General features: G+C 39.1%; 1 protein-coding gene across 7 annotated transcripts in view; it reads left to right on the forward strand.

The window, feature by feature from the left end:
- Positions 1-18,477, forward strand: part of abcc9 (ATP-binding cassette, sub-family C (CFTR/MRP), member 9) — a 58,757-nt gene that overhangs the window by 18,182 nt on the left and 22,098 nt on the right. For 3 of the 7 annotated variants that reach the window (XM_036576983.1, XM_036576981.1, XM_036576984.1), the window contains 11 exons: positions 1,874-2,044; positions 2,285-2,440; positions 4,786-4,920; positions 5,100-5,262; positions 5,389-5,429; positions 5,518-5,660; positions 6,342-6,450; positions 10,099-10,197; positions 11,960-12,032; positions 13,930-14,035; positions 16,628-16,663. In XM_036576983.1, the coding sequence (XP_036432876.1) occupies positions 1,874-2,044; positions 2,285-2,440; positions 4,786-4,920; positions 5,100-5,262; positions 5,389-5,429; positions 5,518-5,660; positions 6,342-6,450; positions 10,099-10,197; positions 11,960-12,032; positions 13,930-14,035; positions 16,628-16,663 (1,232 nt within the window). Of the gene's footprint in view, positions 1-1,873; positions 2,045-2,284; positions 2,441-4,785; positions 4,921-5,099; positions 5,263-5,388; positions 5,430-5,517; positions 5,661-6,341; positions 6,451-10,098; positions 10,198-11,959; positions 12,033-13,929; positions 14,036-16,627; positions 16,664-17,424; positions 17,461-18,477 lie in introns of all 7 variants that reach the window. The other 4 variants (XM_036576988.1, XM_036576987.1, XM_036576985.1 and 1 more) reach the window with 2 other exon arrangements.

An 18,477-nucleotide genomic window follows, 5' to 3' on the forward strand; every position in this document is an offset into this window, starting at 1 on the left:
TCTGCAGTGTTTTGGCCCACCAAGACTGGAGCTCGACACGGTCTAGAGTTATTGTCCAATGCAGCCACCTCACGTTAAACTCCAAGGAACTGATTCCACACACTGACATTTAAAAACTAAACTTTTACTAAGCAAAATCAGCCAGAATCTAAATGTTTGACACACATTTGACATCCATATTTCTATTAGGACCAAGTTGGCAAGTAAGGGAGAGAAAATTAGAAGGTGGAAAGTAGGGGGACTCCAGTCCTGTACTTTTTCATTACGATGAATGTGTGATGACACTTCTTTTTTGTCATTACAGTTCAGTTGCAGAAGTGAGGAATGTACACAGTTGTATGTTATTCATGCTGTATATATACATTGTACTGATATTTATATCTAGTAATAGACAAAAGTGTTCAAACAATGTGTTATATACATTGCAATGTCTGAAAAAAGCATTAAAAATAGGACGTACAACCAAGCCCATATGAGCCCACAGGCACTCCACACTCCATGCATTGATTCCACTGTGCTAGCTGAAATTGATTTTACATAATTAAATAACACTATCAGCTAAATCTTTTCTGTATTTGACAAGTTGTTGTTGCTTTCCCACCTCCTACGTCAAGTCCGCCCAAATTATGACAGGGTTCTAGCAAAACGTATGAGCTCATTGACTGATATGTTATCAGTGGGAGTCGATCATCCAGCCCTGATTCACTTCTGACATCACATCCACACCGTTAGCAAGAGTCATGGCTACAGTGCCAATACCACACGTCTAGACTTGTGTATATAAACATTTCTCACACGTCCGCCGCGATGTTTTTTCCTCACCACGGTTACCATCATGTATCATGTCATGCGATGGAAGATAAATGCTAATAAGTTTATTAGGTGAAATAATAACCCTCTGTTTGGAGATACTGATAGAGATTGTGATCACAGACAGAAAAGATGACATCACTATGACTGCAGACAGAATTGCATAATGGGTATTGTAGTTAATTGAGTAATTTTAGTGGTTGGAGTGGTGGTCTGTTATCTGTTGAGACAGTGGGGCTGGGAGGGTTAACATATTTGTGTGACATGGAAAATTCCCCACTCACTTCACACTCTCTCATACTCACACTACAATGTGCCAATGATGCAACAGTACTGATAAAGCAGTGCAAATGTGTTTTTATGGTTGGAATGTGGTATGTGTTTCCATGTAAGAAGTCTTTCGATCAGATTGCCATCAGTGACATTGATGTTCTGTGATGGAAATGTTTGTCACAGTACATTTTTTGCACTTAAAGTGGAATTCCACAAATAATTCTATGGTTGAGATATTCTATGGTTGAGACATTGCAAATATAGTCATTTTATTTGCCATCCAAAATGACCAGTGAACCTACACGTGCCTTCTGAGCGTTTATATGTAATGTTGACAGTCGTGGTAAATCTGAAAAAATAAGTTTTCTTGGGGACCGTTTTGCCTAGTACCCTTCCACTGTAAATGGACTGTTAAAAAAGCAGTGTCTCAGACATCAAACATTGCATTTAGTTTATGTCATGATTCTGATTCAGTTCAAAAGTCCCTTTTAAAAACATTAAAATTAGACAAAAAATGTGCACAGTGTGAATTCCCTAAGTGAGGCTTTGTTACTATGCCAGCACAATGACAGACCCAGGGGTTGCACATTAAAGACTATATTGTTAAAACAGCAAGGTCAAAGTGGTACTTGCATCATTTTTCTTTTCCTTACAATATGAATAGCTGAAAATATAAAGCTTTTTGTATAATATGAACTTTGTCAATGATGTTCAACCCTTTTGACCAAGGAGATCTGTGTCTTTTGTGTTTTTTACTATAAATGCTTATTTTATATGTTGGCCCTGTAAGACAGAGGATCTGCCTTTCGGAGTGTACTTCATGTCCTCCACGCAGTTGCTGCAGAACACATACGTCCTGGCTGTGCTTCTCTTCCTCGCTCTGGTGCTCCAGCGCACCTTCCTGCAGGCATCTTACTATGTAACCATAGAAACTGGCATCAACCTACGAGGAGCGCTGCTGGTAAGTAGACTACAGGCAGCAAGATTGCAACAACAATATCAAACTATTAATGAATAAGTGAATGCTGCATCACTCAGTGCACTGAACCTTGTTTTGTCTCCTCATAGTTAACATAAAGCCTTTACTTTGTGAGCACAGAATTAATTTGGAGAGTTTTTCTTTAGGAGATGCTGCCAGCTTAGTTTCAGTTTAGTTTCTGCTTACTTTAAATAACGTTCACCTACGGTTGTATTTTTCCAGGCGATGATCTACAATAAAATCTTGCGTCTGTCCACCTCTAACATGTCCATGGGAGAGATGACTTTGGGCCAGATCAACAACCTGGTTGCTATAGAGACCAACCAGCTGATGTGGTTCCTTTTCTTGTGCCCAAATTTGTGGGCAATGCCTGTTCAGGTAACTGAAGTATGTTAATTTAAAAGGTCTATTGTAGGCCAGTGACTTTGTAAACTGTAGCAACAGACCCTTCTGAAATTCTCTTGGACTAGTAAGGATGAGTCATGTTGAGGGCCACATGTGTGTGTGTGAGACCCATAAGAAGAAAATGTGTGTTGATGCAGTCGCAGTAAGTGCTCGCCTGACATCTGAAATTAACGTTTAGCTTACAAAGGCTGTAGTTAATCACTCAAGCTGTACATAAGACTGCCTGTTCTGTGCTGTACTTGTGAGGCACAGGGCTCAAGCTGTGCAGTGAAATAGTGGAGGCGTCAACAAGCTCAGAATAAAAGAGAAAGTGCAAGTTCACTGATGAAGATATAGTGGTGTTAAAAAAGGCCCACCAGAACATTTTGCAGGAGTGTAATTGTACTTTATAATTGTAACTACACTTTAGGTCTGGGTATATCCGTGTCGTAGGAGTCACTAAGTCAACTCTGGGAGTCTGCATAACTGAGTTATAATTTATTATACTGATAATTTTTTTTCAGCACTTCTTTGGGGGCCATGCCTTCATTTAGCTGCTACGACTGCTTCCATTTTTATAGGAAATCTCCCAACTATATGCTTTGGAGACACTACAGCTAATTTATACCTGGAGTAGGTTCCACACAGAACTGCCCACTGAATCACTGGTACATCAAAGAGAATATGTAATCAGCTGCAATTTTAATATTTCCATCCGTTTTTGTGCAATCTTCCCTCAAATACAGGGAGGGAGGGAGAGAAACACATTTTGCATTTTCCATGCACAAAGGCTTGTACAACAATTTCATCCTTAACTCGTATGCTTGTTCTGGCAGAATTTATCTATTTGTGTCCTTAGTCAGGTACAAAACTACATCCTAATACATCTTGGGCTGGTTGCACCAGCTGTACGTAAGTTCAAACATAGGCTAGCTGTTACATGAGTGTTTACTAAATTCAGGTTTATGCATTAATAAATCAAAATAAGTTGCACCACACAAGCTAGTTTTTACATTGAGCTTAATATCTTCTAAATATTCACACCTTCCCTAAGCAGGGGTAAGTGTTGGGGAAACCAATGGAAACCACATAGAAAGCACTAAAAATAAAATCTATCACATTTTTGGATAGTTAAGCTAAAAACATTAAATGCTATGTGCTGTATTTTACAGCTCTACTCATAGTCCCATTTTAACACCTAACATGAAGCCAACACCCACATCTCCAGCTCAGTGAGAGAGCTGCATACATGGTTGTTGCAAGGAAATATTAAAGAATAAACAGGCAGTGGCTACAAGTATTCAGTTTTACTCAGTTCTTGTACACATCATTCTCTTCTATACTAGATATTTTTTCCATGGAAAAAGTCAGCTTGTGACGAATCAACAGAAACCAGACGCTCACGGATAAAAAGGACAATAGCAGCTTTACTTTCAGAATCACAGTCCAAAAACGTAATCAAAAAACAGGAGTGGGTCAAATCCAGAAAACACAGCAGAAGTGTTATGATGAGCATAACACTAGGCAAACAAACACAAAAGGGCAAGGCGAAAGATGAGTACGAAGGGATTAGACAAAAGGCAGAGTCAAAAAACAAAGCAAATAGTCAAACAAAAAAACAGGATTCCATCAACAGGAATGAACACTCAGTAGTTTATAGAGAAACAATACCTCACAACTAGACTTAACTTATAAACTAAACTATGAGTCATATGACTACACACAGGTCATACACATTAGAATTCAGGTGACTGTGAGCGCTGATAAGGGCGAGAGAGAGAGAGAGAGAGAGTCAGAAGTCATGTGATTCCCCAAAGCATTCTGGGCAATGGAGTCCGAGCCAGACTCCGGGTCTGAGGGAAGTATCTCAGTCATGTGATCTCCCGGAGGAGTCTGGGAGATGGAGTCCGTGTCTTTCTGAGAACTTGCCGGATGCGTGACACAGCTCAAGCTGCTGTCACATTTCCATGGTGGTGCGTTTATAGATTCTGAACATCTTATCATCATGTTAAAGTGATGTACACATTAGTTAATTGCAGTTAAGTAGCAATGGCTTACGGACCATGACTAATGGATTTGTGGTGCAACCAGATTTAGTACAGAGATAGTTTGAAACTAATTCTGAGCTCAGTAGAGCTACAGCCTCTACTTTTCTGAGAAGGCTCTAGATGTTGGAACATTGCTGTGAGGATTTGATTGCTTTTAGTCACAAGAGCATTAGTGAGATCTGCTCCCTCTAACTCATTCCAAAGGTACTGCATGGAGCTCCATCACTCCAGAGAATGTAGGTCTCTTACTGTATTGTCTGATAATGATGTGCTCTTTAATCCCCCCCTCAGATCATCATGGGTGTGATCCTGCTGTATTATTTATTGGGGTTCAGCGCTCTGATAGGTGCATTGGTCATCGTGCTGCTGGCCCCGCTTCAGTACCTCATCGCCACCAAACTGGCTGACACACAGAAAAGCACGCTGGTAAATCTTCTTGTCTGTGTGGTCCAGTGCTTTGGAGAGGGTTCTTGCTTTTTCATCTGTAGCTTAATCCACATGTTCTAGTCAAACATATTGGATTTCTATTATTTTTACACCCAGGCAGTGGAACTTGCTTTATGATTCATACAGAATCACACTGATCTCAATTCTGCCTCTGTTAGGACTACTCGACAGATCGCCTGAAAAAGACCACAGAGATCCTGAAAGGCATAAAGCTGCTGAAGCTGTATGCCTGGGAGAACATCTTCTGTGACAGTGTGCTTGAAACCAGGGGCAAAGAGCTGACCAGCCTCAGGACCTTTGCCTTCTACACCTCCATGTCCAGTAAGCAGGCCCAAAATGTCTTGTGCTGATTGGAACTGTCATCCCTGTAATGGGTCTGACCTAATGCCATGCTTTGGAAACATTGTCATCAGCAGAAAACACATTTTTCCTTGTTTCTCTCTGTAGTATTTATGAATGCTGCCATCCCCATTGCTGCTGTGTTAGCGGTAAGACAGCCATAATGGTTCTCATATCTGTTCTCATATCTGTACATAAATCACTTTAATGCCCTAAATTGAATACATTTCTTTTTAGACGTTTGTTACTCACGCATACATTAGCCAGTCCAGGCTGAGCCCAGCCGAGGCATTTGCCTCCCTGGCTCTCTTTCACATCCTGGTCACTCCGCTCTTCCTGCTGTCCACTGTGGTCAGATTCGCAGTCAAGGCTCTGGTCAGGTAATCACATCAGCATGAGTATGGACTGAGATCAAATATCTGTCTTTACTTAGAGGTCTACATGGGCTTGAATATTAATGCCCGCACCCACCCGCTTTAACTCATATCATGTTCTCCTGCGGCCGCAAAATCTAGCGTCATTCCTGCCAGGACCCAGACGCTTCAACCCCACGTCATGCACACACACAACTGCCTACTTTGGTGTGTGGTCTTCGTCTGCGCTGCTTAGGCTTTAGAGCGTGCCCATGCAACCCACCGCGATATGGCAGAACAAGCTCTGGGCCCATCATACGACCATGCACCCAGCCATAAAAATAAACTTTTTAATGTTGGAAAATTGAAGTAAATATTTTGGCACCAGTGAACATTGCATCCCATGACAGCACTGTCAATAGCCAAGTACAGTAACACAGCCAAGAAGCTTGGCTTCGCTTCATTCCTTTATATCTCTTATGTTTTTTATTTTTTTATGTTATGTTTTATTTGTCACAATATTATATTGTTGGCGAATTACTCCACAAAATGTCTAAAAGATAGCTGATGTATGCCGCAACACAGGTGAACCCACCTTGTGCGCACCTATACTTTACTTGATTTTATGAATATGAGTTTAAGTCAGTGTGTGTGAGTGAGATATACAGTAATATTACTCATTAATGGTCTTTGACGTGTTCCTTGAAGTGTTCAGAAGCTTGGAGAGTTCCTGCAGAGCGAAGAGATTGGCGATGACAGCTGGAGAAATGGAGACATGCCTGTGTCTCTGGAGTCCTACAAGAAACACCCAGGGGCTGTAAGTACACACACACACACACACACACACACACACACACACACACACACACACACACACATTCTACTCTCTTAATCATATCCCGGCACAGATTACCCAAACACACTGCTTCTTACACTTTTTATAATATGAATTACATGTCTGCTATCAGTGAAATGTCAGCTGCAGGTTAATCACTTTATAATGGGTCATGGTCTATTCATATAATAAATACATACGTTATGTCTCAGTATTGGATGTTACAATACAGATGTAATGTCTCATATCTTTGTTTCTCATATCTTTTGTCTTTGCAAGGCTAATATAAGCAAATGACTGTTGACATTGTATGTTTTCAATCTTTTTGTTCTTAGCAAGGGTATGACAATTTCAATACAGTACTAAAAAACTGAAAAAATGAATGTTCAAAACATTGTATCCAATTTAAAACTGTATCACTTAGGGATGTAAATGATTAATTGTGAAGAAATAATTGTTTGATCGATTTGATTGCTTAAAAAAAGGTTAAGTTCTTAATTTAAGTTCCTATTTGACAGGGATGTCTATTTTCAGGAAGTTTTTTATTGAGGAACATTGAACAGTATGCATGAAGGTGCAATAGGCAATTGGTTCCACTAGACAGGCCTACAAAAAATTAACCACAGCTGAAATTAGTGATATTTGAGACCACTTTTCATAGTGGTGTTCAGAACCACTAGCTAATGTTCCATATCAAACGCAAGCATTTGCAAGGGATAAAACAGACAACTATTTCTCTGAGAGCAAGTTTAATATATGGCGTTGTGAGAAAATCACACAAAATTATGAATTTAGCTGTCATGGCATTTCTGTTCGTTTTAACTTGGGCTAGTAATGAATGGTCAGTATAACCTTAGAGCATAGAACTTTCATTAGCCCAACATATTATATATTCAAGTAATTTTGTTTTGATTTTTAATCATATAATCATGAAGATAGTTGCCTTTCATTTAAACAAAGTCAGGTTCTTGCATTGGGTATGTTTAACATGGTTTTGGGGCTGTTTACATATACATGCTTATATCTGACTTATATCACCTGTCAGTACCATGTTCCATGGTCTATACAAGGAACACTTTTTAATATTTTGGTGCATTAGTACAGAATTTAGCTGATTTGTCGCTCACATACATGCTGCCGATGTGGCTCAGCCATTCAGGTTTTCAGAACCAGAACTATCTGTTAAATGATTGATATTTTAATGGATTGTGTCTTTGATTTGGCTTTGACTAAAGATGGCCGGTTATAGATCAACAAAATTGCATCACTATACTAATAAAGTTTTTATTCAGAAGTTAGCACCTGCTCATCCAAAGCTTCTTCTGAAATCAAGGATATATAGGGTAATACAGAGTTTGTTACCTCTTTCCTGCAGTATCAGCCTCTACTCTTCTGAGAAGGCTTTACTAGATAATGGAATATTGCTGTGAGGATTTGATTGCATTCAGCCACAAGAGCATTGGTGAGGTCAGGTCCTGATGTTTGATGATTAGTTCTGGATCACAAACCCAACTCCAACTCGTCTGAAGGCTATTTGATGGAACTCCATCACTCCAGAGAACAGTCTTTTGGACATATAGTGTACCGTTACACCCCTTAGTGAATGATTTTTTTGATACACCCAAAATATTTATTTTCACGTTTGAAAAAACAAGGTTATTTGGAACAGTTTAAAGGAAATGTTTATTGATTTAAAGAAGTCATTTCAATTTCAATTTCAAGTAAATAGAGATATTTTAACTTGATTTGTACAATCTGAAGCAAAGGCTAAATCCTGTTCACAACAATTGTTCTGAACACTGCAAAAATGTCAGATTTTGTCCAGTGTCTTGAACTGTGCAGTGGGCTTAGGTCCAACTTAGCATGGGCTACTTTTGTTAGCTTTAATTTCAAACATGACGTCTCAGGCGTCCAGAAAGTGTTGACCCGTCTGTAGGTGCACTGATCCAGGCTGTAAGCGGAGATTGTATCAGGGTGTGTTTGAGGGTGTGATTCTTGAGCTGAGTAAGAATCCATAAACGTGCTAAAGAGGAGTGCCTCCAGACCCCAGTGTGGATAGCATGTCCTCAGCTGTTCCCTGAGAGAGGAAATTCTGTCACATGCCCTCTCTCAGAGGAGGAGAGGGGGCCAGAGTGAAGGGGGAAGACAAAGAAAAAAGAGGAAGAGGAGTAGTAGTATAAATGCAGATGTGTGTGGATGAAAAACTCTTAGGGTCCTAATCTAATCTTAAGTAATTAGGATGCTGAGATACTATTACTATGTGTAAGTACTTAAATTAACTTACGTAATTTTAGTTGATGTACCAGATTTCATTTGTGTGGAACCAATGTACACACTTAAATTCAGCAACTTTTTTTTCAGTGTACTCGGCTCTTATGGAAAGCTAATCGTAAAGGCTAGGGCTAAGAGCAGGTCGTAAAATTTCTTATGACTTCATGAAATCAAGCTTTCTACAGTTCCAACAACTTTTTCACATCAGATCATAGGGCTGTGTGATGATGCAAAAATCATATCAGTATATTTTTCCATGTTTTAATGTTGATAATTATTATTATATGCCAGTCCTAATGCTTAATTTCAAATATGTATTTTGAAACCTGAATCAAAATTTGTATTCTGGTTGCTCTACATTACATCCGATTCCCTGCTAGGTTTGGGCTGTTGTAAGTGAATAGCTAGACTTTTTCTACATCTCTGTCTAGCTAAGTTAAAAGATGAAGTAGGTGATTTTGTAGAAACCAGAAGGTGTAAGCTAGTTTTGAAAAAATCCAACCGAAAAAATCCCACCCTCTACTTTCAGCTGTTTTTTCCGTAGACAGTCCCCAAAAACACATGCACACACACAGCCTACGAACATATACACACAGATTACACACAAGATAAACATAGCTAGCTGCTTTACACCTACAGGTCAGCTAATATTAGCATTGGACTAATACATATTGGACAAGGTAGCAACATAAGTAGCTAGCTACACTGGCTACATAATTCAGGAAAATTACAAATTCCCCCATAAACAAAACAAATCAGATAATTACCTGTCCAACAGAAAAATAGCAACTTTGGCGTTGCTTTCCAGGCCTTTCAACTTTCTCAGGTTTCGCCACCATTAGAAAGCCACAATGATGCCAAAACTGACAGTGACTCACTCTAGTTTGACCTCTTGCTTTATCCAGCCTCTTTTGTTTAAAACCTTTTTTACTTTTGTCTTTTCTTTCTTTCTTCAGCAGTGCAAGTTGTTGTAGGTACCTGTGTATCTTTCTCTGCTGTTCTTGTGAACCTAGCTCACTACCTTTCAGCTGTCTGTGTGTGTGTGTGTCTGTGTGTGTGTATGTGTAGAGCCAAATGACATACTCTGCACATGCACATGTGAACATGCTCATGCATTTGGGCAGGTCTTGAGGTAGGCAGGTAGACAGGCGGGCAGGCCATCCAATAATTCCATTCTGAAAAAAGGGTGCACATTGCTGTCTATTGTATGGAAGCTGCAGTTGTTCATATTTCAAGTCAACTTCGATATCGAATAGGGTTTTTGATTTTGATAATTATCATTATTATCTTATTGAGCAGACCTCTCAGATTCTCTCTCTCTCACTCTGTCTCTCTCTCTCTCTGGTTGTGTCTGTGCAGAGAAATAGGAAGCAGCCACTACGCTATCAGATGGATAACTATGAGCAGCCCCTGCGCCGGCAGCTGCGCCCCACCGAGACTGAGGACGTAGCTGTGAAGGTCAGAGGGCACCGGCCTCCGCACAGCCCCATCACTCTGATTCTCAGGCCCTTCACACACACACACACACACACGTTTACACAGAGCACGTCCTGCCACTGAATGAAAAGGGTCTGCTTGTTCTCATCCCAATTGCTTTTAACCTTTGACAGACGTACGTGTCATATCCGGCGGGTTCCTTTGCTTGTTCAGTGGTTGAGGACATTCACACTCACATATACATATGACACAGTAAGGTGTTACCCAAGTTGACACGTTTCCTTAAGAAGTCAGTTATTGGCAGTGGTAACAAAAGCATTGTTTGAAGGAATATTAATTATTTTGAACTTGTAGCTCATTGAAACAAGTGGGAAAATTATTTTTTAACTGCACATTCTAAACCTTCAATCATTGCCATATTTGTGTTTGTGGAAGAGGAGATTACAAAGAGTTAACATAAATAATTAATGCTACAAAATTTTTTGACATTGTTATTGCATTGTACTGCATTAACAGTGTGGACCTCTCATTCAAAGACAGCTTTTAAATGGCATGAAGTTCTACTGTTGATTCTCTTGATAAAACCAAATTTATTTCCAGCTACTGCAATGGTGAATTTGTTTATCACTGGAGGATATTGAGTCTTAAGTAAGCAAAACACAGCGCTGACTGACTGATACCAGTACTATCAGTAAATCTCAGGAGGACGTCTTCCATTTGACAGTCCTAGTAATTGCATTTAAATAGTGAAACAATAACTTTAATTAATAATTTCTAAGGAACCTTGTCCTACAATACTAGAGCTGTTTAGTTGAAATTGGTTTTGGTTCTGCTCTCTTTATAACCACGGCAAGAAAGTTGTCTATGATTCTCATGAGAAGACCAAAAAAAGAAAAAAAACGCTGCTGAAATTGGATGGTCATTTGTTTTATGGTTTGTTTTATTTTGTTGTTTTTCTGGCCCCGGGTCCCTGTAGGGTCCACTTCCTTTAACCCTCCCAGCGGACAGTGCTAGCCTTCTAACTAATGAACCCAACAGCAGCAAATGCACAGAAGAAACTCGTGAGCGCTCGTCACTCTCCCACACTCAGCCATGTCACATCCGCTCGCTTGGTTATGATTACACTTTTAATCTGCCCTGACATTTACACTCCTCTATTCTCAAACTCTCCCGTCTCTCTCTCTTCCTCTTTTCCTCCCTGTTTTTGAGCAGCGCTCCCAGCTGCTTTTGATTGTTCACTTTGCCCTTTTCCCAGTGAACTCTTTAGCCTAGCGCAGATCTGGCCCTCGCTCGCCTCTGTGATGGATCGGAGCGTTATCGTTGTCATAAATAAACATTCGGTCCCAGAGAGGGAATAACCATCCTACAAGACGTGAGCCGGACCAACCGAGTTGGTTCACGTGGATGGAGATGAAATCCGTTTGGGTTAAATTGTGCTGTGGTGCTCTTTTATGGTTAAACTTCTAAAGTTCTCCATGGCATATATGCTTTGTTTAGTTATCTCTCACTTGTAGCTCATTGAGTAACGTAAAGAAATTTTGTGGAAAGTCATTCTGAACTATAAATCAGTACCACACATGTTGAATTGTGATACAAATTTGATTAAATGTCTTGTATGTAAATTGGATGTAAATGTAATTTAACATAATTGCACAGTAACTAAAATAGCTGAATAGCAAAACAACAGTAATAAGTTTGTATACTTTGAAGGAAGCAGTAATAAACTTATGAAACGTAAGGATTATCTGTGAAAGTCAGCTCATATTTCTTGTTTGCACTTCAGGTGAACAATGCTTACTTCACATGGGGGAGCAACATGTCGACATTGTCGGACATCAACATCCGCATCCCCACAGGTAATTTGACCCATGTTGTGAGATAACTGGAGGGTTTGTGTCTGCCAGCAGTGTGATGTGTTTCTCTCTGGCTCGCTACTTCATTTTAGGGCCGTGACCCTCATGCTATTGTCTTTAAAAACATCCCAGCTATTTTACTAAACACAGCTCCTTTTTGGCCAGCTCTGTACAATCCTGTTTGTGCCTGGGGAAAGTCTTCTGAATATAACCTGCAGGTCAGCTCTGGGTTTATACTACTGTTGGTTTGAACAGTTTGTACTGGCTGATAATGTGTGTTAACCATAGCAGCCTGTTTCTGAAGCGGGTCTTTAGATTCTTGTTGGCCAGAGGGAGACTGTCTCTCGTGCTGAGTATGGATTCCCCTAAAGAATTTTGTCTTTTGCTCTGGTTGTAAGAAGGGTTTTCTTTCCCTAACAGCCCCAGCGCTCCACCCCATCAGGTCCCCCTTGACTTATTTATTATTCTTTCTCATGGCCTGGCACATTGCAAACTGTTCTGTATCGTATCATTTCCAAAATACAAAGCACTGTACTAAACTTGATGTAATTTGTAGTAGATGCATTTTTCTTCTGTTGTGCTCATTCACATGCTCTTTTTTTGTTGCATTATGGTTGCATTTCATTACAGTCAATTCAAAACCTTATAACTGTTTTATGCGTTTTGTTTGTAGCTACATCCACATTGGGTAAACATTTTATGAAAATGCAGTAAAACATAGTCAAAAGTTACTTGAATAAAATCATGGTACATTAACAGTTAATAATGTTTTTCTGCTACATTTTGGCATTTGGCAGACTTACAGTTTATTCAGTACTGGTTACAGAGGTAGGCGAAGGTATATATATATATCTATCTATAGATTTACATACATTACATACATTTTTATATATATATTAGATGCTTAAGCAGAAAGTATTTTTGAAGGTTAACAGTTCCATTTGTAATAACATAAACTCAGTTTTAATAAGAACCATTTTTAACAACCAAAGTAAATATGAAATGTATTTATTGTGCGAAATAGTAAAAGTTAAACTGAACAACACGATAAACCTATTTCAATATTGTTTTCTAATGTTAGCTCTGGGGGCTGTCAAAAACTATACAAGAGGAAGCACAGCAGTCGGTTTGGTGTCCATGTTAGGCTAAGGCTGACCCCGAAAGTCCAGCCATTCCTAATGTTTCTTATCTGCCTCAAAAACAAAGTGGGCTACTTCAGATGAAACAGATTAGACGGCAGGAGGTGATCAAGAGATTGCAGCTTCTTTATTTTCATTTGAAACATGCATGAAACATACTGGACTTGGCTACTCGTTAAACTCATCCAACTGGTGTATTGGGTGAATCTGCTAGCGTGGTGTGCTTCCCCAGCCAGGGAATCAAATAGCAGCATTGCACCTGCAGGCCAGCAATATTAAACACTGCACTTTACCAACTTTACATTTTCCTGTAACATTAGCATTACAGATGACATCAGCTGTTTGCTTCTGCCGTTTCCATATTGGCGAATAAAAGAGGACCACTAGAGCATTTTATTGACTTTTTATTGGCAGTAAATGATTGGTGTTGTATTATATATCCATATAAGCTGTGCTATTGATGAGGTGGGTTCAGTGACACCCAGCTCTGTTATAAAAATGAGAAATTGAGTTTGTTTTGGATGTTCATTGTGACAGCTGCTTGAGATGCTCCAAATTCCTGTAAAGAAAATGTCTGCAGTCAAATACAGACAACAAGCAAGCCTTAGCTCAATGCTGGTGACCTAAAGTGCTCTCATTTAGCCTTCCTGTTACTGACTGTACAGATGATTTTAGTCATAAATAAGGAACATGTGGCTTTTTTTGCCATGACAGTGTGTTGCCTCATAACATTAAAATTGGAATGCTTTTGCTTTCCGCAGGTCAGCTGACCATGATCGTGGGTCAGGTTGGTTGTGGGAAGTCCTCGTTGTTGCTAGCCATGCTGGGAGAGATGCAGACACACAGTGGAAAAGTCTACTGGAGCAAGTAAGAGAACTTAAGTTTTAAGGATGTTTTTTAACCACAGCAGACTAGGAGTTTGTCTATTGATAAATCTAATGCTAATCAAAGTTGTTATCTGTGGCAACAACTATGTTGCCTTACCATTTATGCGTTGTATGTACCACTGTGTACATACTGAAGCGTGTGCTTGTGTGTATGTGCGAGTGTGTGTGTGTGTGTGCTCCATCTTGCCCATTGTGCTGATGAAGACTATCACTTTGGGATAGTAAGTGTTTTTGCTTTTGTCAGTGCATGCATGCATTTTTCTGCATATGTGCATGTACATGTCTTTGTAGTTTTGCATGTGCTGTTTTCTAAGCAAGCAGCCTAACTTGATTGCTCTTGTTCAGCCCAATCTAACCATTCCGTCTTGTTCACTGTTTATCACCACTAACGCTATCAGCGTTCTCTTTTGTCTCCTGTCACTGGTAAGAATGTGGAAATGCTCATGTCTCCATCTTTCAGTCCACACTGGAGATGGTCTCTGATTAGCATTTGCCAAGTTCAACAGTGTCACACAAAATTTAGAAAAGTTTCCCAGTCTCCTTGTGCTTACATTTTACATTTTTTGTAATTAAACTTAAATTACTCACTTTGATCATTTATTTGTGAAATGCTTGGTAGATAATTGAGAAATGTTCTCTCTGCTTTTGTGGAGTTTTTTTAGGAGTGCTCCAAAGCTCCAATCAGGAAATGCTGGAGCTGATGCAGCACAAGCTAGAGCTGGTACAAGAACTCCAGTAAAAAAAAATCATTGACATTAGGCATTCAATTTACTTACATTGCATTGACTTATCAGGAACTTATCAGGACTTATCACCTACCATATAGGTACGATTTGTAAGTTACATTTGCTGACTGTAGCCCATCTGTTGATGCACAATTTATTAGCCTACCCTGCCCCTTAAGGCGAAAAGACCACCATAGGACCACTGTTGACCAGATGTCATCTGGGTGGAAGATCATTCTCAGCACAGCAGTGATACAGGCGCGTGTGTTGTGCTGATGCAAGTGTATCAGGCGTAGCAGGTACTGTCTCTGCTGGTCTGAGAGTAGTCTGCCAACCAAAAATATCCAGCCAGCAGTCATCCTGTCATCAAACACTGGTTATTGATGAAACACTATACAATGACTAACACAGACTGAGCATGGAAAAAGAAGATATGTCATCTCTAACTTTACATTTACAAGAAGCACCAACAAGTTGTGTCTAATAAAATTACCGGTGTATGTTACTTCACAGTTTTGTCTCAGTTGAGTTCACTCTTTCGTTTATTCAACTTCCAGACAAAATGGCCGTTAAGTACAAGTTATTTATTTTACAGTGTTAGAAAAAAGCAGAATACATATTTTACACAAAAGCCTCCAACTTTATATCATCAAGTATATCATCAGATCTGTCATTATTGAATTTGTCCCCTTTTTACTTTTATGCACCCCTCCTTAACTCTTTTATCTTTCCAGTCTCAAAACCTATGAGTTATATCTGCATCCTCCTAACAAAAGCTGCTCCCAAAGGAAACCACTGATATTGTGTTCCCCTTCAAAGGACACTGACATTCACACAAGCAACTACACAAACACACCTTGAAGATTTCTTTCTCATGTCCAGCTTACTAAATGCAGAAGGGCAAAAATGGCTAAAGGAGATGTTTGTGAGGGGATTAAATATAAAATAATCCATTTAAATAAGGAAGGGGAAAGTCAAAAGAAAATATGTGAAAGGCAGTAGTTTCCAAAAGTGGAGTTCAAACCAACTCAACACTATGAGTCTGAAAGGATGTGCAACTGCCAAATACTGAGAAAAGGAAATAGACCAAAAAGAAGAACATTTGCACTAGAACAAAAAACTGAACATCTGAAATGTGGAGTAAAGTTTTATGGACTGATGAGTCTAAATTTGAAAGAAGAAAATGCAACGAACTTCTAAGGCTGAACTTTCTTCAAAAAACTAAAAGCAAGCCTCAAAAGAATGGAAGCTGTAATAAAGGCAAAGGATGGGCACAGACAGACAGATAGATAGATAGATTGAAAAATTAATAACTTTTACTTAATGAATGCTTTGACTAAAAATTTAATAAACAAAAAGGTGGTCTTTGACTTTTGCACTGTACTGTATTTTATTCATGTGGAAGTCAAGTAAATCAAGTAAATTCAAGTATATACCAAGCCCCCTTGTTAGAGTTGTTCTTGTAATAGTCCTAGTGCTATTTTCTGCAGTTCCTGGTTGGGGCTTGAAGATATGTTAGGAGGCAGTAGCTTGTTAGCTGTGTGAATAGAATCGTACTTTGATGCAAATTATGTTGTGGTGTCTTTGTTTTATCGGGCTGTGCTGTCCTTGCAAACACTGCACTGAATGCTAATCTATGAAAGTTTTTTCTTCTCTCAGGACAGTGACAGCACTCTCCAGCCAAAGCTAGAGAATCATTGAGGTCATTTAGTAACCGAGTGAAGAGGAGAGTGTGTCAGTGTCCTTGCAGAGTGATCTGTGTCCCAGTGGGCTGTGAACTAACCCTGGTCACGTGTGTGTTCTGTCTCTCTCTGTGTGTGTCCTCCTCCTACACTACGCTCAATCAGACTTCCTGATAGTGAGATGTTCCCCGACTATTTAAGGTATTTCATAAAGGGTGTTTACACACACACGTGCACATGCACACAACACAATCCTATTACAGCCATCACCACAGAACTGTATTATTCTTGTTAATTTGAAGTGCTTTGAATGTAGTTGTGGCTTGTGCTTGTGGGCATTTATACCTTTGTCATTAGAACAGCCAGTTAAGTGAGAAAGCTTCGCCAACAAATCATTCTTTCATAGCTACTTTCGTGAAGTTGGACAAGGTTTACAGAACATTGGCCAAACCTTATTCAACTTAATTTAGTAACTGGTTTATCGTTGTATGACTTATCATTATGTTTCATTCAAAGTACTTATTTGAGGTAAAATAACCTGTTAATTTGCCATTTACCATTTTTTAAAGTGTAGCAATATTACAATACCTGAACTCATTGAATTTTATGCTGATGTTTATCAGATGTTTATCCCAAAAACCTTGATTACACAAAAAGAATATCCTCACAGTGTGATCTTTCACATGCATACACAATAGGTATTGTTTGATGTGAATGACATACTCTAAATGTAGATATATTGTGTGCTAAAGTGTTCTGTTAAACTTGTCCAACCTAGCAACAGTGGTCATGAAACAACATATTTGGGAGCATGAATATGCCAAGAAAAAAACAAGTGGAGGCTGTTCCAACAAGAGTGCATGAGTTTTTGTGAATATGGTCTTCTAATATTTAATGTCCCTGTTCTATACATGACTTGATGTTTTGACATGACAAAATGATGTTTTGACCCCTGTCGACAGCGAGTATGACTCTGATTTTTCCCACGAAGAACGGAGGTATTTATTTGCAGACTTCTACAACAGAAGTGCAGTGGTTCATCTGTTCATCCATTTATTCATCTTTCCATCCCTCCTTCTATCCATCCCTCCATCTGCCCATCCATTCATTCATTCATCTATCCATTCTTTCATCCCTTTATTCTCTATGGAGTTCTCTTCTTTTTGGATCTGTTAATGCTCTCAGCCTAATCTCCCTCCCCCAGCTTTTCCCATTGTAATGTGAGATGTGTGCTAGTGTTCATAAAATGTTGGGAGTCTTTGATGCAGAACTCACCAAATCAGTGTTTTAAATGTAGAATTGCGAGTCCGGCAGGTTTCAGGATTAGTCTGACTGATTGACGGTTACTTTGATATTATTACAACAAAAGTGTTTAGAATACTGAAGGATTTCTTTAAATCTTTTGGTATTATTAAAGTTTTAATGGCTTTATTACAGTTTTACAGTGGCTTGAGCATGTTTGTTTGGTTAAATGCCCTCTTTAAAAATATGTAAAAACTTCAAAATCAGACATTGTTTTCAATACATTATATTTTGTTTTTTTATTCAAAGGTAATTGAATGGTATAATGTTGGAAATTTGAGCTTCATGCTTGGACTTCTTTAGTGTGGAAATTGTCAGTTTGTGTTAAAGCAGCTGTAAAAAAAGTCTGTAGAAGACTGTAAACCTGTTCTCTTTAACATGGTTTACCTGGCTATTATTACAAAACAGTAACTCAATGCTAAGTGTAGTGCAGAAAACCATTGTTACTTCGGTAAATCCCAGCTATTTCTTCGAAGCACTGGAATACTCTAAACTGGAATAAACTCCAGTCTACAGAATTCAAAGTGCTGTCCCAACAGTCCATACTCTCATTGTTTCAACCTGATTGTCTGGAACATTCTATGGTTTCCACGCTGGATGCATGGTAATCAGTAATGCGACTCCCTACATTTTTTTGTTCATTTATTGACCGCTTGGTGTGTTGTGGTCTCCATTACTTTATAATAAAGCCATCTCTCACTTTAGTTTCATCT

The sequence above is a fragment of the Colossoma macropomum genome, unplaced genomic scaffold (genome assembly GCF_904425465.1).
Source record: "Colossoma macropomum unplaced genomic scaffold, Colossoma_macropomum, whole genome shotgun sequence".
Classification (NCBI taxonomy): Eukaryota; Metazoa; Chordata; class Actinopteri; order Characiformes; family Serrasalmidae; genus Colossoma; species Colossoma macropomum.